Source organism: Dermacentor andersoni, chromosome 10 (assembly GCF_023375885.2).
Source record: "Dermacentor andersoni chromosome 10, qqDerAnde1_hic_scaffold, whole genome shotgun sequence".
NCBI lineage: Eukaryota > Metazoa > Arthropoda > Arachnida > Ixodida > Ixodidae > Dermacentor > Dermacentor andersoni.
Genome location: NC_092823.1, coordinates 4,998,217 through 5,022,062, shown reverse-complemented (window position 1 = coordinate 5,022,062; position 23,846 = coordinate 4,998,217). Strand labels below are relative to the sequence as shown.

Genomic DNA, 23,846 nt, shown 5'->3' with positions numbered 1-23,846 from the left:
CGAGCGAACTACCACAGAGACAGATGAAAGAGCGAAGGCAGACCGCAGGGCGGGACATGAAAGACGTTGACAGTGAAGAGAGCGCAAAGAGGACAGCAGAGGAGGAGGGTGCAGCGGAACAATGAGCCGGAGAGTGGAGGAGGAGATTATGGCGAAAGCGCGAGGAGAAAAGCGTATTACCGCGCAGGACGGGCTCTGCGACGACGACCGCGACGACGACCGCGACAAATGGAAACACAGTTTCACCGATGGCAGGCGGAGAGGGCGCCCACCGATACCATATATGGAAACAGGAGCGCTGCATGAGCGGAAGTCTGTCTGCGGCGGCTGCTGTGAATCGCGCTCATGCATCACCCACGCGTTGCCTCTCCTGTTTAATTACCCGATTAGCGAGGTAGTCGTGCCACACTTTGCAATGCCACACTTTGCCTTTGCAATGCGCAGCACGTGTGTGATTTTCCATGCCAGCCAATATATCGTGAAATGAAAACGCCTATAAACTTCGCATTAGGGAGTAGCGTGATCGACGGCGAATTTTTTACTCCAGAAAGAAACGGTATAACCCGGGTCGAACCCGAAGGCGGTACAGTGTCTTGCAGCGTGTTCGTAACGTTCTGCTTCTAAGACAGGAGTGGGAAATGAGAGCCGACCACCAAGACGGGGGTGTAGCTTAACGCAGCGTCCCAAAACGTTAGCTGCCACATGGCGAGAACGGGACAGACTGAAACGCTCACACTCGTGACTCAAGGAAAAAAGTCAATAATTCTAGTGGCCGAACAGAAGCTGGAGCGCACACAAGTGCTCGAGCTCGTGCTATGTAGGACGTGACGTATACGGGCCAGTCGTGCCAAAGAAGTGAAATACAGGCAACCGCATTGATAGCGAAGTGCTTGGGGCAAGTGAAATCCTTCGTTATAAAGGTCACATCAATGTAAAGGCCGCACAGCGCACAGCTCATATAAACAAAATGACGAACCTTTCCTCTACCGGGAAATGGGGGTAATCGAAGCTTGTCTTGAGCCACGGTTGCGAAACGGCTCTGATTGGTTGGGCGCGTGGAGCGAGTGTGCGCCTATGCAGCTGAAATCCTTGCTAATGACTCCCGCTCCGGCGCCGGCGCAGCTGCCAACTAATCAAACCGCCCTTTCCCTCAGCTGCTCTGCTCTGGGAGCAACTTGGTCTTTTTGCGTTACCACAATGCCACTGAAACTTGTGAGCTAATAAAGATTCGCTTGAAAATAAGGACAGAGCTAATGTATATTCAGACTGCGGTCGTAACGTAAGCTAAGCGCGCACCTGTCGTAAAGCCCGTATCGCGCGTTACTTGCGTTAAGATCGTTAAGAATGCCGGTCGTGCATATTGTTTGTATACTTTACACTTCTTAAGACCGGCCTATAGAAACATGAGCCGGCCAGTTGCGTCTCAGTGGATTTCAACATGGCGTTACCACCAAAACACACTAAGCGAAGGAACGAATGAAATGCGGCGGCCGTTGCAGCTCGAAGGAAGCGCATACGATTACAATGTAACCGCCTGCGGCCTATTTAATTTAGAATGTGGCAGGGGAAATGCCCTGCGCCCTAAGTGGTATGCATTTTACACACTTTTCATACATCGTCAGCGAATTTTTTCTTGCGCTATCCCCATTAACATGATGAAGTACGCGACAATGTTCACGTGCACGCCAAAATAACACCTGGAATAAAATGCCGCAGCTTCACATCCTAGCTTACCGCGGTGAGGCCTGTCGGCAGGGTGCGTCTGCATCGCAATTTGCACTAGTTATATGCACTAGTAATACATTACCCGGTGCCATGAATGTCACCTCCCTCGCACAACTGGCGACCTTTCTGAGAAGCAGACCCAGAAAAATGCGTTATCCGGTACGTCAGTCCTTACCCGCAGTGCGTAATCACTGAAAGCACCGCGATCACCTTCGTCCCCGTCGTCTGCTTCACATGCCAGTGCTGACTTCTGTCGTTCGCTCTGCTCTGTTCGCGAGCACACCGCTGACGTGCGATGGCCACCTGATGCTGCAATTGGTAGCTTTGTTGGGCTACGCTGCGTAGTTGCCGCGGCTACCACGGGGTGCCGCCACGAGACTACTAGCTAAGCACGCTCCAGCTCGTGGAGGCCCACCGCCATTGACTTGCGTTTAGCAAGTCGTAGGCACCAAAATCGAAGTCGTGGCATCCAAATTGAAATTTGAGCTGCGTGCCACGGTGACATATAGAAGGCGGAGCATTGTGGACACGCCCCACTTCGCGGTAGCCTACGCACTGCGAGACATTTACGAAGGAACAGGATCATAGCGGAATCTCTCCCATCTCATGTAAAAGTGGCCCACTTTTACATGAGATGGGAAGGATTCGCCCTCAAAGACGATCTTAACTCACCGCGACGTGCCGAGACAGTCCTCATCACGGTCGTCGATCAGTTCTTAATGACAGAGACCTTCTTAAAGGCAGATCGAGGCGAGTACATTGTGCGCATGTCCTTCCAATGAAACTACCACATAGAGTCGCATAGGCATCGACTACGGCGCGCGGGGGGTGGGGGGGGGGAGCTCTTCCGGAGTTTTCCGAATGGCTCAGATCATCCCCCCCCACCCACTGAGATGCCGAAGCATACCTCCAATCCTTCCCCCGCCCCCCGACGCACACCCAAAAAAGTAATTACCAAAGCTTTGTCTCCCGCATTATTTGAGATTTCTTTTGACTTGCCTTATCACTTAAATCTTTTTTTTGTGTGTGTGTGTGTGCGGCTAACAGCTTATTGCATCATTGTTGGCGTGGACGTGCAGCTCTTCATTCATATTTTCGCTTTATTTCCGCAAATCCTGACAATAGGAGGACAAGCGTATTAGAACTACCAGAACAGCTGCCTCATCCGTCTTTTGTCAGTTCAACATTTTTTTAAAATTTCCACTGTAAACACCATGCACATACATAATATACTTAAATATATACAGAGGAAGAAGTTTATTATATTTTTAAAGAGAAAGAGGTAGCCAATTAAAAGTTATTTTTAAATATATGGATCGCATATGCGCAGAGAATAAATATGTTACTGTATGTTCACCTCGCTTCAAATTGTTTTACGCAATTTTTTTACTCTGAAAAAAAAGAAACAACCTGCAGGCTTCAGTGACCCTTTAAGCATAGACTTTTATAAAAGGAGCCTGAAATGCAGGTGAATGATATGTATCTCAGCATTGCTTGTTTTCCCTGTAAGCAATGTTAACAACTCATGAAAAGAAAGCACTTCTAAATATCTACAACAATTATTAGGGATGGAAACATCGTCTCTTGCACCCATTGTATAGGGCGTCTCAATTAACTATGATGCAGCCAGATTTGAAAAAAAAAGCAATTGCGTTACTCAAATAAAACCTAGTACGTATTGTTTACGGTACACTTGAGTAGCTGCCAGTAAGATAATTAGGTAATGGTAATTATTTATTTAAGTCGAGACGTACTATTCTAATTATGAAGCTTTCGAAGTGGCGTTTCTTGGCATTGCCAAGGGACATCCAATTGCGGTATTTTCAACGACGTATTAATTGCGTACTAATTTTTGCTGACTGATAGATGTACCCCGCGAAAAAAGAAAAATATCAATGGGCTGATCCCCCACCCGTACCATAAAGCAGCGCCCTCGAGCAAGCACCCTCTGGGTTAGCCGGAACAAAATAAAGGAAATAAATACATGGCAATCGAACTAGTTTATTATCTACCACGCTCCGGCTGAAGTCGCACGTCGCGTTTCATGTTGGAAACAATCTGTGATAGCCGTTGTCTTACCGTAGTCCACGGAGGGATTATTCTTTTTTTTTTGTACAAACCGTATCACCACAAAAGCGTATAAGCGTTTCGAGGTGCTTTTATGTTTCGTCGCAGTCGCCATCTCTTTCTTTAATGAGCAGAAAGAAAACATGATCCTTGTCTTGGGAGCTACAAATGGCAACAAGAGGAATGCCGCCAATATATATCGGTCATTGAAGTGTGACGCTAAACCAAACGCACCGACTATAATCTGCTATCAACGCCTATGAAATTATGAAATCCGGAAACAAACCGACAGCTTCCAGAAACAATGGCGGAGGACTCCATTTTTTAGTCCTAGCCTATGCAATCATGTCCTAGCATTTTTGCCCGCAAACTCTCATGCCATACAGTACTATACCACCGTACAGGGCATAAACTGACCAGCCACGCACACAAGCGCTTGCGCTTACGTGGTATGTGCAATGTTTTATAACTACGAAATGAAATGTTGCGTTCTATTTGATAACAGAATTTCAGGGGCCCCATACGGTAAAACTATTCTAATGTGTTTTTATTCTAATCTTATTCTAATTTTATTCTAATTTTTATTCTATACCCACAAAGGAATACTTTCAAAACTTTTCATTAACGAATATGGACATTTTCAAATTACGAACTCCTTGTGTAGATTGGCGTATTGTGTTGAACGAGACAGATGCTGAAAGTGCATTTATTATATATTTAACTCTGTTTCCAGATGTATATAATAAATGTTTTCCCAAAAAAGTGTTTTCGAAGTCAAAGAAGATACGTAAGCCATGGATTACAAAACAACTTCTCCGACAGATTGACATTAGAGATAAACTGTATGCAAAATTCATGGCCACACGCGACCCAGATATATTAAAAACATTTAAAGTGTTCCGCAATAAATTAACGAAGGAGATTAGAGCTGCCAGAAATGATTACATTTGCAATTTCTTTCAGAGTTCTGCAGAAGAGACGAACGAAATATGGGAACAACTAAATGCAGTTCTAAATCGCCACACAAACTTTAGCTTTGTTACAAAGATTGAGTGTAACAATGAAGAGATCGCAGGCGTTTAGCGGAGTTTAGCTTGCAGTCGTAATACCGGTAAAACGTGGAACTTGGTTAACACTCTAATAGGGAGACCTGCAAAAAATGGTATTGATAATACTCGTGCGGACGTCTTTCTCGAGTCACCTGCTGTTCAGATAGCGAATGATTTGAACAAACACTTTATCGAATCAGTAAACAACATCACAAGTGGGTGCATTCCGGCAAATCTCCGAAACAATGTTACGTTCTCTAACATTCATACTGCTTTTCTGCCTACTGTTAATGGAGAAGAATTGTGGGATATTATACGATCCATGAGTTTAACAAAATCTCCAGGTTTTGATAAAATTAGGATAAGAGATATAGCTGCGAATTTCGATGTGCTCAAACCAACACCTCTTTACATCCCAAATGAAACATTAAAAACCGGACAGGTACATGAAAACATGAAAGTTAGCATTGTGAGACCTCTTTATAAGCGAGGATCTCGAAAACTTTACGAGAATTACCGACCAATTTAAATTCTTTCGTCTTTGGCAAGCATATTGGAAAAAATAGTCTATGTTAACATGGCCTCAGTCTGTGAAAAGTTTAGGCTTAGTAACCCAGCGCAGTTTGGCTTTCGCTCAGGACAGAGTACTGTGGGCCTGTTGGAAGATTTTAATGACTATATGTGTAACGAAATCGATAAAAACAATGTTGTTTTGACTCTTTTCGTTGATTTACAACGAGCAATTGACACATTAGATCATGAACATTTACTATCAAAGCTAAGCAGATGTGGTTTCAGAGGCCTGTATTACTCATGTCTTTAAAATTATTTAACAGGCAGACAGCAGTGTGTCTGTGTGGCGGAGTCCTATAGTTCTTTGTTGCGTGTTAAATCAGGGGTGCCGCAAGGGTTCGTATTGGGACCGCTTTTGTTTAACATTTACATGAATGACCTTGCTTGCTTACCACTAAAATCAAGAATTTATTTATAGGCTGATGACACGGCTTTAATTGTATCGAACAAACTTTGGAACGAAGCCGCTAGAGTGTTACAGTATGATGTCTGTAAACTACTTGATTGGTTCCTTAACAACAAAATTTTCATTAATAAATCGAAGAATAATATGATATGTTTTCACAGCCCATGTAAAGCAGTCTCGGATATTTCCCCTATTTATCTACACACCAGCGGATTCCTTGCAAGCTCATGTCCTCCGGTAACTCTGGTAAATAGCACTAAATACCTGGGGCTACACTTCGACGACACGTTGTCATGGAATGTCCACATGGAAGAGCTCGCAAGACGCTTACGTGCTGTGTGCGCTCATTTGTATGCCCTAAAATCTTTCTGTGATGTAAATGTTCTTAAAATGGTTTACAAAGCACTTGGGGAATTGATCATAAAGTACGGAATAACAATTTATGGCTTTGCTTCTTCTAGTAGACTTAAGATAGTTAACCGCATCCTAAAAAAAAATTGCCTAGAGCCTCTCGTATGGCACACTTGGTCATGGGGAAGATGTCTTGCTGAGCATGTACCAGTCAGACATGTTGTTGGTCGAGCAACAAGTTTTGTTCGACGCCATGTGTAAGAGTTATTTTTCTACTAAATTCAAAAACTTGAACGTGAAATCTCGCAGCTTACGTCAGACAGAAAAATATGTGGTACCTCGTGTGAACACAAACTACGGCAAGAGGACTCGTGCTTTCTACGTGCCGGCTAATTTCAATAAATTGAATGAGAATGACATCGCAGGAACATTTAAACAAATAAAATCACATTCAAGGTCATGGGTGATACGTAATGCCCATGTTGTTTGAAGTTTTCTTCAGGATTTGAAGCATGCGAACCTGATTGTGAAGTCATCTTTAATGTAAATGTTTTTTTTTTCTGTTGATGCAACAATATGTTTTGTTCAAATAATATGTTTTGTTCATTTTTTGCGATATCATTTTTTTCCTATATTTTTTTTTCTTTACTTATTTATTTGTACACAAATCAGTATTACCAGCTGACTGCCCAGCCTCGCACACCGGCAGTGTTGCTTATGCGGGCTGGATCTGTAACCATGACATGACTGGATGTAATAAAGATTATTATTATTACTATTATTATTATTATTATTATTATTATTATTATTATTATAATATCTCAGCCTTGGAACTCGTTCAGCAAAGATGCTAGGCACCACTCGACAAATCGAGAGCTAAAGCAACTGGTACCAGATAGCCCTCCAAAAATAGCTAGCTCACCTACAACAATATCTGCCACAAATACAAATGGTTCAATACACTAGCGGAGTTTTCCATCCGTTCCTTATACGTACAAGCAGCGTTTATAGGCCTTTATGTACACTGAATATCGCCCGCAATCTTTATGTATAACATAATTTCATACGTTGATTCGCAATTTATAGGTCAAACTGTTACTGTTAGACGTTCACAGTTAATAATTAAACAATCACACCATTTTCACACGATAAAAAACCTTTACGCTTTAGATAATGTGTGTATCGAACTCTATACCATACATATACAATAAGAATGAACATGAAAGCCTTTTTTATGTAGTTTAAATTTGAAAATGAGTATGTTACCCTAGCTTCCCTAGTTATGCAGGAATACTTCGAATATTTATTCCCATGTACTGTGTATTAAACTGAGTTTATTAGTCGACCAAGGTAAAGTTGATGCAGTCTGACGAATTATGTGCAGCATGAGAGTTTAAAATTCGGTGGGTCTACTGCCCTTCTTTCTTGAATATAGTCTGCCTACCTGAACGCCTTTACGTAATTGTTATCAATGCTTCGAGCGTTATATGCAGCAATTGCAGTTTCCTTCCGCATATATTGATCATCCTATACATTCTTGCCATTCGGCTGGCTAAAAAATTCGCAGTTCTGCCCGAATGGCGAAGCAACAATTGCGGTATAAAATTAGTAGATAGCTGTACGAAGTAAGGACTGTAGTTTTATCGGTCGTAAAAACTTGTAAACATTCGCTTACTAACTAAATTAACAATAATAAAATATGTGAGCGGGATGTAAAAAGGGGCCCATAACGTAAAACTATTCCAATATGTTTCTATTCGAATCTCCTGACGTCAAATTTGCGTAACAACCGACGCAAGCACCGGGCGGTCACCCGCAGGGTTGTCTGTACAGACCAATCAAACACTCTCCTCGTTCATAGGAGGTCACATTTGTTTGCTTGAAAAACGAATAACATTGCCTACACTGAGCGGCTTGTCGTATCTAATTGGCTGACAAGAGGCGAGGAGAACGCCCAAATGGAGAGGGATTCGCTGGGGCAGAGCCAGTGCACTGAAAATCGATAATCGGATGAAGAGGGCGGTGCCGGCGTCTGCGATTGGTCGGCTTTCCTTTACTTATCTTGTGGTGGCTGGTCGAAAATCGCGGCGGCATGCAACGGAAGCTTAAGAATGACGCTAAAACTGACCCTCAGCAAAGATGAGTTGGCAGAATGAGGTGGTAAACGTGCCGAAAGTGCTCGAAAACGTTACACGGCCACGCAAGAAGCTTTATTATACGCAAATACACCAATGCTCACCGGCAGCTGCGAGTAGCCAGCGTCTCAGCGATCGGCGGCAGCCATCTTTTATTCCTTTAGGAACGGGGCAGCCTGCGGCTATTCCGAAGAAAATTCAGTTTTGTTCGGCATATTAATGCATCTTTATCGCGTACACGTCACTTTGACGCGGTGAGCTTGTGCGGTTTTGTGACGTCGCGTGACAGGCAGGTGAAGTGGCTTCAGCCCGAAATCTTTTTACCAACAGCCGAGGGCTAATGGCGTAAAGGGGTCGAATCATAAATAACTATTTTTCTTTTTTCTGTCAAATCATGCATAATCAGTGTGTACACATGATATCAGATGGGGAGCTATCGCGGTTTTCGTGACATCGCGTGACAGACAGGTGGAGTGAGGGTGGTCAAAAAAGTTTTTGACCAATCGTGGAGGGCTGATAGCAGACTAGGCATAGAAAAGTTTGGAATAGTTTTACGTTATAGCGCCCAAGGACGGAAAGAAACAGACACACGGAGACAGCGCTGACTCTGCGTTTCTGCTTCTTTCGAAGTCCTTGTTCAGTCGCGCTAACCTATTCCATCGTGGACTCAAACCAACTAGACGGGGAACTTGTTTTAACTACATTAACCAGCACGGTGTTACGCGTGCACACGTAAACATGAACACATCTCGATCAATGACAGCGGAAACTCTGAAAACGGTGGAGTCAGGAATCGCGGCAGCAGCTGCGAGCCAATTGACTACCGTGCATCTGTCGCTTCAAGGCAAAGGAAACGTCGAAAGCACAGCGCATGCGAAGCTACCGGCACCACGCGCCCTCTGCAAACATCACACATGGCTTTGAAGATGAGGCCGCGACCGGCGCGCACTTTGAGACGCACAAGCGCCGGCAACGCGTTTCTACGGCGTCCGCCAATGGCGCCCACTACGGCGACCGCGATTCGCGTGGCCAGCGCCGTAGTAGACGCCGCGTTGTCTCCACCCTATACAGAGCGGCAGACTAGGAGGGCATCGAGTCACCCTGGCAGCCGCCGCAAAAGAACGACCTTCCTCCCTAGCCTGACACTTTTGCCTCGTGCACCACAAGGGAGGGCACGCATTCTGGTCGCGTCCCTCGCTCGCGCACGCGACATTCAACCGCGTTCGCAGAAAAAAAGGAATTTCTGTTTTTGGAAATACGAATTTCGAAAAATGGGAAGCTGCGTTACCTGCGTGTGCTGGGTTAGTTTTCGGTGGTTAGTCTGCACAACGAAATTCGGCGACGGCAAACAAAAGAGCAGCTGTGAGCGATCGTGAAAACCACATGGCGACGAAGAACGGCTCAAGTCCTCTTCAAAAAGCTATCGACAGGTATGTGCGCTTGAGTGCCGTCACCAAAAATGCGGTCTGAAATGTGACGCACGCGTCAAACGCACCCGGTGTCGCCCACGGTGTGTCATGCGTCATGAGTCATTTGTTCTCAATTGAAACGAATCCGATCGCAACTTTGGCGATGCAGAAGGAGGGTCCGAGAAATATGACAAAAGTCTTCCATGGGGAGCGCAGAGCCGAGCTGCAAACCGACGTTCGCTAACTCTTCAACATATTCAAAGCAGCGCAAATGTAGGCTAAACTTCGCATCGTTCGATATGTTTCATATTGTCGAATACGTACGGCAGACGAAGGAAGTGGATAGGCTTGCTATAGGCCATGCATTGTTGGCTTTTGGGAACCGCTGGAACACCTGTGCGTTTGCGACTCTTTAGAACAATTCTTCCTCAAACTATTTGCCCTTTGCAATATACTGTTTGACTGTGGGATTCCTAATCTACCGGAACAGATGCAAATTGTCACTTGCAATTCCTTCAGACACTGAGGTAAACCAAGACCGATACTCGTATCTCAAATGTTCGACAAAAGGCTACTGAATCTTTAATGTGCACTGTAGCACCGTGCACATGCCTGAAATATGGAGGAAAGTTTATGAAAAGGGAGAATTCTCATTTCTTCGACTACACCACGTAACTAGAAAGGAAATGCCTAGATGTATTCCTTACCCTTGCAGACTTACGCAGAACAACACTTCAACGTCCTCTGCCCCTGGTGCTTCTAGAGTAGGATAATTTATGTCTCTCTCTGGGATAGGTTAGCCTCCTGGTTAGCTCAAATGTTAGAACGAGTTCTAACATGTTGGTCCGCGATTCGATTTGCCTTCAAGGAAGAATTTTCCTTGCACCGCAAAACTTTATTTTTTACTATAGAACCAGTGTCCCAAAGTAATAACGATGACTCGACGTCAGGGCCTAGAGGAGGATGAAGTTACAAGACTTCGTATACAAACTCTAGTCATCAGTGGAGAAGCCTATTGATCTCCTTACCTGTCGCTCACATCCACTTAGCTGGACAGTGCAGACAATGTACTTAGATAGGCTTTCAAGCAGGCTCTGGCATTGACCCTTCCACTTGCACTCTCTGCTTGAAATATATCGGCGTCTGAAATACTGCTAGCGGGACCATCCAGACACGCCTAATCAATCAACGAGAACATCTAGTAATAATCCCGCCAGACCGCACCATCCTCTACCGCCTAGGGTACCCTGTTGCAGATTTACGCTTCACTAACACCAAAGCACTATACTCCGAAAATCGGGCAGTGCATAACCGTCAGGTTGTATGCCAGGAAATAGGCACCCAGATTTTCATGCCTAACATCGTCACACTCGTGCAGACACGCTACAACAGCAATATCGCGATCAACCCATACAGCATCACCTATGTAGACAGGGGTGCGCAACTCGGTCGGCAAGTCTACATGGTCAGAGTAGTTGACCGCGCCTTGCAAGAGCCAGTGTAGGCCCTGTTTAATCTAACCTCCATTAGTCAAACTGAAGATCCGACCACTGACCTTGCCATCACTTGTAGAACAAATAGAGAACACGTATCCGTGTACACGTCACCGTGGTGTCTGATTCCCAAGATTCTTATCACAGTTTCATACGAGGCCGACTCTCCGATGTAGTGAATCGCACCCTTTGCCATGCTATCATAATACCATCCAGCAAAAGCATCGTATGAACCCAAGGCCACGATTCCCTCCACGGGAACCCACACGGTCGCCCGAGCCTATGCCATCAGGGCGCCACGCCAAATAGAGCATGACGCCGAAGTCGAGTCGATACACCGTGCTTATCACACCCTACTGCAGCACAATAGACTGTACCGCCGTCTTTACCACCTCCTAACGAAACCTTCACGAGAGAAGCAGCTGTTTCGTGGCGGTAGCGACAGACCTTGCCTCTTGCACCTAAGCCAATGCCATGGCTACCCTACCCTCTACTCCTACAAACGTCCACACTGCGGCGAGTACGCAACTTTTATCACTCCACCAAGGCATGCTCATATAAACCCACCATTGCCGCATCACAAATCCTAGCCTCGAAAAGTGGGATGCGATGCTGTTTCGTTGGAACTCGCGTGACCCCCAAAAGCTGGCGTGGCGGGCCCAGCGGGTAGCTAAGTCGGCGATGATACTGCGCTAGGAGGCCCCAGCACTGCATATAGATCGGAAGCAATATGAAGGTGCCGACACGCCTCCTTTGTTTTTCTTAAAGGGACTCTGAACAACCCCTTGCGCTTGGTGATATCACATAGTCCGAGTTTTGTGTTTCAATCACTGAAGACTAAATTTCCGACGCTGCTTTTCTATTATATAACATTAATAAAGGAGCCGTTCATACGCAAGAGTTTCGTGTCCGGTGGGAATCGCTTATGTTCTCCTCCGCAGCGGCAACGACTACTAACCTTGCGCTACGAAGGCGAATACTCAGATTTGCAGTCACCATCTTGGCGTCTTATAAGTGCACCAGTCTCCCTTTTAGGGTATGTTTCCCTTCCTCCCGCTTACTATCCCTGCTAGTGTCCTGTACATGACATTTTGCCGTGCATCACCGGCGAACGTAAACGCACGGGCGTGCTCACACTTGTCACCACCGACGGCTCCTGTCGCGTTAAGCTGGGCAAAATGGACCATGAATGAAGGTTGGGCTACATTCTAAGGCATTCAAAATGACGAAGCGCAGCAATGATAAATGTAATTACAATGGGCACAGAACGGGAACTTGCGGACACATGTGTCATCGGCAAAGCAGCTAAAGAGGCAAAAAAAGAAAAGAAACGGTGACACCGTCTCCTTTTTTGTCCATGATTTAAGAGCGCAGGTCTTAGGTGCCTGTTCCTGCATTGAGCGTCGGCGCAACCGAGCCAACGAGCACAGTGCAGGATGAAAAAGCTAAGGCAAAGCACTAGCGGGGGCATGCAAGACGGCGATCTTGAAGAGAGCGCGAGGAGGAAAGCAGAGAAGGAGGGTGCAACGGGACCATGAGTGGAAAGCGGAGGATGGGGAGGATATGGCTAAATCGTGAGGAGGAAAACGTAGTACCGCCCAAGATTGGCTTCGTGGCGGCGACCGGGACGAGATGGCACCACAGTAGCGCGCCGTCTTCCGTTCACCGATGGCATGCGGAGTGTGTATCTTCACCTCTTCCACCCCACACAATATACCTCATACTGTCCCTATTATGGAGCAAAGCCCACAGTATATCATTGCACCTGGGAGTGCCCACACCCTCCGGGCTACTCCCCTATTCCTTCACCTTCCCCTTCCTCCTGGGAGACTGCGCTGGCCAGCTCAGACCCGCAAGAGCAGCGATGGCTGATCCGGCGGGCACGCGGAGTGGCGCGAGCCAATGGGGCCCTGAACTAAGGGCTCCACCCTGCGAGGAAGTCGCCCAAACTCCTGATAAATAAATGTTTTCTCTCTCTCTCTCTCTCTCTGTGCGCTCACCGATACCATAAATGGAAGCAAAAGCCCTGCATAAGCGGAGGTATTTCTGCGGCGGCTGCTGGGAGTTGCGCCCTCGCATCACCAACGCGCTGTCTCGCGCGATCTTCCGAGTAGCTAGAGTTCCCTGTGCCTTATACAGTGACTCTACGATTAGCCAGACAGTAGCGCCGCACTTCGCTCCATTTGCAATGTGCCGCACGAGACCAATTTTCCGCGCTGAATAAAAAACATGAATGGACTACAAATTAGAGAGTAGTGCAATCGACGGCGACTTTTTTTACTCCGGAAAGAAACCGTACAACCTGCTTCGAACCAGAAGGTGGAAGAATGTCTCGCACCGTGTTCGTAGCGTTAAACTGCGAGGAGAGGACTGGGCAATGAAAGCCAACCGAAACGGGGGGGGGGGTTGCAGCTTAACACAGCTTCCCACAGCGTTAGCTGCCACAAGGCGAGCATGGGACAAACTGGCACGCTGATGCTCGTGACGCAAAGAAAAAGTCATTAATTCAAGTGGCCGAACGGAAACTAGGGTGCACACAAGAGCTCTAGCTCGTGCAATGTGGGACTTGACGTATACGTGCGAGTCGTACCAAAGAAGTGTAACCCAGTCAATCGCCTTTATAACGAAGTGCTTGGAGCCTCCGAAGTCCTTCGCTATACAGGTCACTTCATTGTCAAGGTCGCGCAGCACGCAGCTCACAAACACACAACAAAAATGACCAACCCTTCCCCTACCGGGAAATGGGGTTAGGCGAAGCTTGTCCTGCGTGCACCTGACCTTCCTCACGGTTATGTAAGCCACAGGTAACGGTGCCGGATTGCTTCGGCCTCCCGGTCCGTCAGCTAGCGATCTTCTCGTTGCTGTCGGGTTGCTTAGTGTCGCACGGCTCTAAAGGCTGTATCGGCGCACGGATGGCGAGCCATTTAGCGGGCGTGTTCTCGCCGCCGCTCGTCAAACGCTGCACCTTCCTCGGGGGAAACCACAACGCATCGCCGGCCCATACGTTTTCCCAAACTAAAGCGGGAGACAGATGGTGCGATTTTCCGTGCGATCTGTTGTACGGCGCGTTGTGTGCGACTTGCCGCATGCGGCGATTCGGGACACATGGTACAACTGAGCGAGCGGTGGGTAGCTCCACCGAGAACCGGCGCCCCTGCGTGGAAGCTCGGAATGCTGCATAACTCCGAACAGAAAGTGAAAGCAAACGTATTTGCACAGCTCTCTTGTTTGAAACAACCGATGACAATATAAAGACGCCTATAGAAGCACTGTAGACGTGTTTCCGCAAGGCCGCGTTAGCAGTAACGGCTCCTTTGACAGCCGCCGATGGCAATAGGAGCCGGCAGGCATAGCTCGCTTGGCCGTCGAATCCGACACCGGTGGCGCTTGTGACACGATCGCTTGCAGCTCGTATAACGAAGCGCCTATGTTAGTCGGCACAACATGTACACAGTTATCTCACGCTTAAATTGCAGCACATTTGATTTCATTGGCGCCGACGGAACCGAACGAGCATGCCAGGCGAGCTTGGAATCGATGGGAGACTGTGTAGGCCTAGCTCGCCGGCCGTCTATACGAGGCCGAGGGCCCATGCCGATGCGTCCGTAGCTCGTAATAAAGCGCCTAAATTCCTCAGCACAATCAATGTCTGAACATTTATGTTTCTCTTAAGTGAAAATACGGTTAGTTTTCTGGGTGCCCTTAGTAGCGGTGAGTAAACACGCCAGTCAGGCGAGCCGCTTCATATAGACGATTGCTGGCGCGTCTGCGCTGACCGCGTCCGATTAGAAATCACGCCAACGATCTACTATGTCGCACAACGTTTTATAACATGCACTCTTTCGAGGCCACTTTATTCTATAAGTTATTTCGTGTCAGAAACAAATTGCAGCTTATTTATGTGCTGCCGTCAGCGTCGAAAGAGGCCTTCGTTTCGACCAGGGAGAAAAAAAAAAGCAGACATGATCGGAGCAGCGAGGCGCTCGCTCGCCGGCTCCGCCCCGTCGGGTCTACGACGTGGCCGTGACGTTCGCGCTACCGGCGCTGTCATTGGCTGCGGTCGCCCGACCGATGCGGCAGTCGCACGACAATATTCAGCAAGTTGATCAAGTTGATCGCATGCGCGGCATGCGATTCGGCGCCGCGTGCGGTGGATTTGGTTGAGAACGTGTTGAGTGCGGTTGCCGATTCGAATGGTCGTATGACCGATCGCACCATGTGTCTCCCGCTTAAACTGAGCTGAAACGAAGCCGGCGCCGTGCGCGCGAAACCGTTCTCTGCCATTTCCCTCCGCTGCTAAAGCTAAACCGCTCTCACTGTCTGCGCTCCTGCTGACTATGCAGCTCGAATCCTTCCTAATGGCTTACACTCCGGTGGCGGCGCAGCTGCCAACTCATCAAACCGCCCTTTCCCGCAACTGCTCTCGGAATGATGAATGTGTGGATTTATTGGCGGAAGAGCCAGGCGTACGTGGCCAAACAGCGCCATGCCAGATGCTCTGGGAACAACTCGGTTTTTGCTTGAGCACAACACCACCGAAATTTGCGAGCCAATACAGGCTTCGCTTGAAATCAGGGCCAGAATTATTAACTCCTTGTACAGGTCACTCCGTTCTTGCGGCCTACACTACGTGCAAATTCACTGTTGGAGCCGGCATGCACATGGTTTTCGCACCGCAGCACTTTCAATGGAGCCGAATAATGCATGCGCAAGCGTACGTGTTATCGCTCGTAACCACTGCAGTCACTCTCCCGATATTTGAAGTTTTCTGAAGAATACTTCGTCATTTTCTGTTGCAGATAAAAATCAGTACAGCCTTTGTGTACTGTTTCGGCAGCGGCAGGAGCCTTTTAGCTGAATGTCTCCCAAACAAAGTTCTCAAACAGCAGAAACGCGGTGTTAAGGATCATATTTGATAAGAAGGCACTTTTTTGAGAGCGCAAAAAAAAAAAAAAGCCACAACCTCGACTCCGACCCTCACTTGCAAGGGAAAAAAACTTAAGGCGAGACTAGACGTACGCTTCCGGACCCACGCAAGCTCGGCTCCGCGTGCCTAGTGCTTGCCGCGCCTCGCGAGTAATGGTGGTTTGCATCCATAAAGGCCCGCGACAGCGCACGCTCACTGGGCTCACTCACAGACGCTCTTGGCAGGCGCCGCTTCGTACTTTTTTATCGGCAGCATTCCAATATGCTTCAACATATATAAACGTAATTGTTACATTTTTAATGCTGTTAGATCAACGCAAAAAGGAAAGAAGAAGCACTTTCTTGCATGATAAATCTGCTTCAGGGAGTTAAACGTTCCGCGACGTAGCTGCGTAGAGAGGTGCGCCGACGCGAGGCAACCCAAGCGCGCGATAACAGAGAGGAGCTGTTCCCCAAGATCACGCCGCGTTTTGAAGCGCACGGGCATGCCACGCCGTATGCACATGCGTGGGCGCGTGAACGCGAGCTTGCGCACGTCCGCAAGCGTCCGTGTGGTCAGGGCTTTATTAGGTGAATGTTGCCGTGTATATAGGTGTAGCGTTGCTGTGATACTTGAAGTTACTGAAGTTAACGTCAAAAAAGGTTCACTGAAGAGTGGCAGACGCCTGCTGGCCGTGGGGACATATACCAAGGGGCACACACCCACCAGCCCCATTGACACACATTATTATTAATAATAATATTATTATTATTATTTGCTTTGAAAACATATATACATTGAACACGGAAGGGAAAGCGAGGAGCAGGCTGGCAACTTCCAACGGAAGGGGCGCAACGGCTGCTTACTCTTCTAAAAGGAGGTGACAGCAGCACAGAAATTGAAGATAGGAAGGAGGGGATGAAAGAGGAAAGAAAGAGCAACGGGGGAAATCTAAAAGAATAAAGTAGAAGACACAGTACATATCACACACAGTAGAGCCGGTGACTAAAGGTCACGCAGCTACACAATGGTAATTTGAAGAAAAACTATCGACGTTGCAGACGCGAACAAAAGTTAGTTCACTCTATAAAAGTAAGTAGAGCGCCATGAGCCTTATCGCGTCGAGGCGCACAGCCACTGGAGTGCAAAGATTCGTGGAGTGCCGTACACCGCAGGCCAAGGAGATGATAATCTCTCACTAGCGACATACGCGGCGCACTGAAAGCGGGACACTCAAATATGAGGTGCTGAAGTATCTCGCAGCAGCCACACGACTTACCTTACGGACTGGCCACACGTCCTTGTCTGTATAGACGTTCGCGCACGTTCAGGCGGCCAATCCTCAGCTTGAGTAGTTGTGCTCTAGCACGACGAGGCAAGCCTGGACCGTGACCACGGATCGGTAACGTTCCATTTGTGACGCGCTGGTCTGCATGCTGCTTGGATAGGTGGCGAAACATCAGTACACGAGGGTCATCAAGCTTGCAGAAAATTTCAGGGCAAGCACAATTATGAGCGCAAATCGAAGCCAGCCGATCCGCATCTTCATTACCGGCGATTCCTATATACGTACGAAGGTATCCACGGAGCAACCTGACATAGCCCACATAATGAAATTTTGTTTGCAGCGTCAGTAATCCTTCGCACAACTGGGCAATCAATCTGACTGCATTGTGACCTGCTAAGGGTAGCGCGGGAGTCCGTAAAGATGGCAATCTTTGATGCAGGCACGTACCCAGGATTTTTTTTCGGGGGGGGCCCACCACCTCCATCATTATCATCATCATCATCATCATCATCAGCCTGTTATATGTTCACTGCAGCACGAAGGCCTCTCCCTGCGATCTCCAATTACCCCTGTCCTGCGCCAACCGATTCCAACTAGCGCCCGCGAATTTCCTAATTTCATCGCTCCACCTAGTGTTTTGTCGTCCTCGATTGCGTTTTCCTTCTCTTGGTACCCATTCTGTAACCCTAATGGTCCAACGGTTATCTAACCGGCGCATTACGTGACCTGCCCAGCTACATTTTTTCCTCTTGATGTTAACTAGAATATCGTCTATACCCGTTCGCTCTCTGATCCAAACAGCTCTCTTTCTCTCTCTTAACGTTATGCCTAGCAATCTTCGTTCGACCGCTCTTTGCGTGGTCCTTAACTTGCTCTGAAGTCTCTGCCCCATATGTCAGCACTGGCAAAATGCACTGATTGCACACCTTACTTTTCAGTAATAATGGTATGCTTCCAGTCAGGAGCTGGCAATGTCTGCCGTATGTGATCCAACCCATTTTTATTCTTCTGTGAATTTCCTTCTCATGAGAAGGGTTCTCTGTGATTAATTGACCTAGGTAAACGTACTCCTTCACAGTCTCTAGTGGCCAACTGGCGATCCTGATCTCTTGTTCCTTTGTCCGGCTATTTATCATTATCTTCATCTTCTGCATATTAATATTCAACCCCACTCTTACACTCTCTCTGTTAAGGTCTCCAATCATTTGTTTTAACTCGTCTGCATTGTTGTTGAATAGAACAATGTCATCGGCAAACCGAAGGTTGCTGAGATGTTTGCCGTCGATCATTACTCCTAAGCCTTCCCAGTTTAATGCCTTGAATTCTTCTAAGCACGCAGTGAATAGCTTTGGAGAAATTGTGTCTCCCTGTCTGACCCCTTTATATCTATCTCCCTGCTTTTCTCGCGTAGAATTAAGGTAGCTGTAGAACCTCTGTAGATATTCTTACGCGAAGGACGAGTCAGTAAGACGAGAAACTATGTACAGATTATATTTACAACAACGGTTGCAGCGCTGACCGGTTAGATTCACAGCGCGAGCCCAGTTCGTTCTTCCTCCTCTTTTCTGGAGTGATGGCGCCCACGCGCCTCGTTCAAACAAACAAATACCACACGCACGTAGCAATATTTTCTAAGCTTTTTACGTAAGCGTTCTGTACTCCTTGATTACGTAGTGCCTCTATGACTGCTGGTATCTCTACTGAATCAAATGCATTTTCGTAATCTATGTAAGCCACATGGAGAGGCATATTGTACTCTGCAGATTTCGCGATAACCTCATTGATGACATGGATGTGATCCATTGTAAAGTATCTCTTCCTGAAGCCAGCCTGTTCCCTTGGTTGACAAAATCCAGTGTTGCCCTTATTCTATTGGGGATTATTTTGGTAAATATGTTATATAATACTGAGAGCAAGCTAATGGTCCTATGATTTTTCAATTATTTAACGTCTCCTTTTTTGTGGATTAGTATAATGTCTGCATGCTTCCAGTTTTCTGGGACCCTTGCAGTCGATAGACACTTCGTATAAAGAGCCGCCAGTTTTCCAAGCATTATGTCTCCTCCATCTTTGATTAAATCGACTGTTATTCCACCTTCTCCTCCCGCTCTTCATCGTTTCATGCCTTGCAGGGCCCTTCTTACCTCATCGCTAGCTATAGGAGAGTTTCTGTATCCTTTTCATTACTGTTTCTAAGTGAGGTATCGTGACTCCTCCGGGTACTGTATACAGGTCAGCTTAGAATATTTCCGCTGCTTTTACTATATCTTCGAGATTGCTGATGATGTTATCCTTCTTATCTTTTAGTGCATACATCATGGTTTGTCCTATGGCAGGTTTCTTTTTTACTGATTTCAGGCTGCGTTCATTTTTTACGGCTTCTTCAGTCTTTCTCATGTTATAGTTTCGAATATCAATTATTTTCGCCTTGTTGATCAGTTTTGACAGTTCCGCGAATTGCGTAACGCTGTGCGACCGCCAGTCCCATACAATCACGTAGAGCGCAGGACTCTGCGATTCTAGACGTACTGCGCTCACCGCGAAAGGTTAGAAAAACACCCACATAAGCAGAGCAGAGAAGTAGCTACTTGAGGCGGTTCGACCGATAACTGTAGAAGCGTCATTCAAAACAAGTAATTGTTCTCCACTTCCGGCGGCGTTTTCTCTACTTCCTTTTTAAATAAAAAGATGTTGATCCATAAATATTCTCATAAACAACGGTTAACTTTTTTATTATTCGCTTTTGCTTGCAGTTTGGTTGTTGCCTTGGCTCTCTCCCTTAGTAGACAGCTTAATTTCTCAACCCCTTGCGATTTTTGTTTCCAGTTGCCAATTTTGCACGAAAAGTGCTGTACAATTAGGGAAAAACAGACGAGGTAACGGGCGACAGTCATCTTGCTTATGAGTTTAAGGGTCATTGCAGGGTTTCATGATGGACGCTCTTTCACATTATTTTATTTCCCACCTTACCTAACCCATATCACGTGTATATGGTTCCGGGCGTCTGCCAGCGTCGCGGCGACCCGTAACTCAAGGAAATAATGAAGCAAAGGGAAAAGTTAAACGCAATTGGCGTTTTCTCCGGCAGCAACTCGTTCCATAAGAGTACAGACCAGCTGAGTAACAGCCGCATCCCTCTCCTTGTCCCAGGATCAGCCTAAACAAAGAAGGTTGAACTAACCAAAGCAACAGCTATGCGCGTGACGGTTGAATAGGTGGTGGTAACTGAACGCATCTCGAGTTAATCGCGCGGGTGCGGAATCTATGAGAAAACTGTCCTTCACATTACAAGAGATGTCGATAACTACCGCCATCTAAAAGGAGTGAAAAAGGCAGCATAATGCTGACCGATGAACAGCTGCCAAGTCTCAACATCGATCTGGCGGCGCTTTAGGAATGTGTGAAGAGTGGTGGCGTGGGTGGGGAGGGGGGGTATGCCACTTGATTTCGGGGGGGGCCCGGGCCCCCCCGGGCCCCCCCCTGGGTACGTGCCTGCTTTGATGTGCTTAAGTCTTCTTGTACGCATTTCAGTGCAACATTAATCGCTCCTAGCTCCGCAGTTGTTGACGAGGCTGCAATAGGTATTTGAAAGACGCGTCGTACTTGACTCGAAGGGCAAAAAAAAAAAAAAAAAGCTGCCGAGGCGCTTTGGCCGTCGCTTTGTACAGATGCATCTGCGTATACTTGAAAATAATCTGGAAACCTTTCGAAGGTGCAGACTGAGCCAATTGGATATTGCCGAAACAGGCATAGCAGAACTCTTGTTTGTCAGGGATTGTGAGGCAAATGGGGAATCTGTGTTTCGTTAAATCTTTTGAAGGGGTAGGCGTACCTGAAGCACCATGTTCACAAATGTCAGTGATATTCATAAATATATACCACCGTTTCTCCCATGCGAGATAACAGCCAGTGAATGTGGCGATCAAGGAGCGATTGACCATTCGATGCGCGGTGCAGACGCTTAATATAATATTCTACTCGAAGATCTGCTCGCAGCGTCAGGGGTAACTGATGCTCTTCAATTAGTATTGCAACAGATTGCGCTTCACGAGGCAATCCAAGGAATAGCCCAAGGGCAACGCGATGATTTAGTTCAAGTTGGACCATTAAACTAGGTAGTACGTTCAGGACTGGTAACGTATACATCACGCCTGGGAGTAAAGATGACTGGTACTCCTGGAGAGCCGTTGTTTGGTCGCAGCCAGCACCACTAGCAATCAAGGAGGGATTGAGATTTGCATCGTACAAGTTTAACGGCAGGGCGCCAAGGGATGCGATTATCCACAATTAACCCCAAATAACGGTCTTGTCGCACCCAGCTTATAGGCGTTTTGTCAAGATACAGTCGGTTCATTGTTCGACAAGCACGTTGTTAGGGTAATATGCTATTGCAGCCGGCTTAGCAGGTGATATGTGCGGACCGACTTCACCCAAATGCTCCGAAGTCACGTTTAGAGCTTTTTGCAAGCTTGCACGAAGCCGCGGACCAAGGTGCGAAGGACCGCTAATGCGAATAGCAATGTCATCTGCGTAGACAGCTATGCTCACAGGGAACTCACTGTCCCCAGGCAACTTGGCAGCGTGGCAAATATTGTGTTAAACAAAACCGGCGATAAAACGCTTCCCTGTGGGACACCGCACTTCACACTTCGGGATTCACTAGTTATTCCTCGGACATGCACTTTCATCCTGCGCTGCGATAGAAAATTGTGCACAAAGCAGAGCAGACGACCCGAAATTTTTGACGTTATAAGAGCGAAAATAATCTCCTTACGGGGAACTGAGTCGAAAGCTTGCTTTATCTCTAGGAAGAGCATGCAGGGGGAATGCTTGTTTGCTCTTGCAAGTTCAAGCGGTGAGACGTTGTGCGCACTCCGTTCGCTTCAACACCAGCAGAAAGTCCGGCCATACAGACTTATACTCCTGTCACACGGGAAGATTTGATGTCATTCTAACCGAATGGCATTCGATGAATCGAATGCCATTCGGTCTGTTGCGGTGCTACACAGTAAAATATGACATTGACAGGTGATAGCAATGATGATCTGGAACAAAATTTGTGAAATTCAAAGAAATATTGTGGCTATTAAACACGTTGAAGAACTTTTGCAATTACTTTTAACACGGACGAAAACAGTTTGACGCCAATTATTAACAACTAAAAGCACTTCGATCAACACATCCAGATATGGTGGAGTAAGTAAAATCTCGATTGACCTCTTTGAAAAATAATTGTTGTCCCTGGGTAAAGCGCTATTTAATGCTCATTTGTATGTAATTTGTCTTTCTACATTTTCGTGATTGTATTCCCATCACGGTTGCTTTATTTCCCACAGGTCTAGTGATACTGACAGTCACGCGTTCACAAATATGTCTCTGTGTGTGGGAAAACTAAGCCTTAAGTCGGAAGTCGCCGCTTTTGCCAGTACGTTTTATTTGTACATCGCCTGCTACGTAGCGCCGTCAACTCAAAACCACAGTGGCCTGCTCAATCACTGGACGTAGACATTTGGTCTCTCCGTTCCACTCCACCCGTTAGCTGTCCATCAGTCACTGTACACTCGAGAGCGATGGGCGATTTTCGCGCATATGTTAGTGAATGTCCGATACCCCCCACGCCACAAGCTCTATCATTTTAGTCACGTCTTCTGTGCACCAGAATTCGTGACAGCGTTCAAGAAATTTCGGATACTTTAGGTGCATTTTGCGCCGAGCGACAACTTAGAAAAAAAGTGATTCGGCGAAAGCAAGAAACCCGCATGACACAAGACAAAGACGCTTGGCAATGCATAAACGCTGGATATTTTCGTTTCCGGTGCACGAGAAATATAAAACCTGACCTTCTTTTCGCACGTTCGAGTGCAATACTCGTACGTCAGCTTAATGTGCAGGCGATTTTTGGTCGCTTTTACGTGATGTTCGCCTCCGTTGCCGTGCTTTGCCACAGTGTAGCATGTGCGGCAAATTCTGCGAGTATTTTGGAGCTGTCGACCTTGGAGTGCTGTCACGCAATAAGCAGCTTCGCAGTACGTGTCTACCGGTGATAACGACACCCGTGGGATGTGACAGTTTTTGCTGAAGTTTGAGCTGGTAGGGAAAGGGAAAGAATTATAAACGCACGCCCAAACATGACCGCGAAAGCCCACCCTGCCACCTTCCCTTCCATACAGGACGCGGTACCTCTCTCCGGAATACCTGAGCTCGAGTCGAAACGCCATACCGCTTTCTTGTAAATGATGGCTGAAACAGGCTATGCGTGGGCTCGTGTCTACATAAAGCTAACGTTCAGCAACAGCACGATAGAAATCACAAAAGGGGAAACGCTGGCCCTTACGTTGTCCGGTTTCTTGTGTGCGTTCAAGATGCCTTGGAGTAATCTATAATTTTACAGAACCAGCTTACACAAACTTGGTTCCATGTGCATACCTACGCTGTTTCTCCTAA

The 23,846-nt window shown here is 46.9% G+C and overlaps 1 protein-coding gene across 1 annotated transcript in view; it reads right to left on the bottom strand.

Annotated features, from left to right (window-relative positions):
* Positions 1-1,950, bottom strand: part of LOC140213771 (uncharacterized) — a 231,441-nt gene extending 229,491 nt beyond the window's left edge. The window contains exon 1 of the mRNA XM_072285098.1: positions 1,808-1,950. Within this exon, the coding sequence (XP_072141199.1) occupies positions 1,808-1,817 (10 nt within the window). The 5' untranslated portion in view covers positions 1,818-1,950. The remainder of the gene's footprint in view (positions 1-1,807) is intronic.
* Between the last annotated feature and the right edge of the window lie 21,896 nt (positions 1,951-23,846).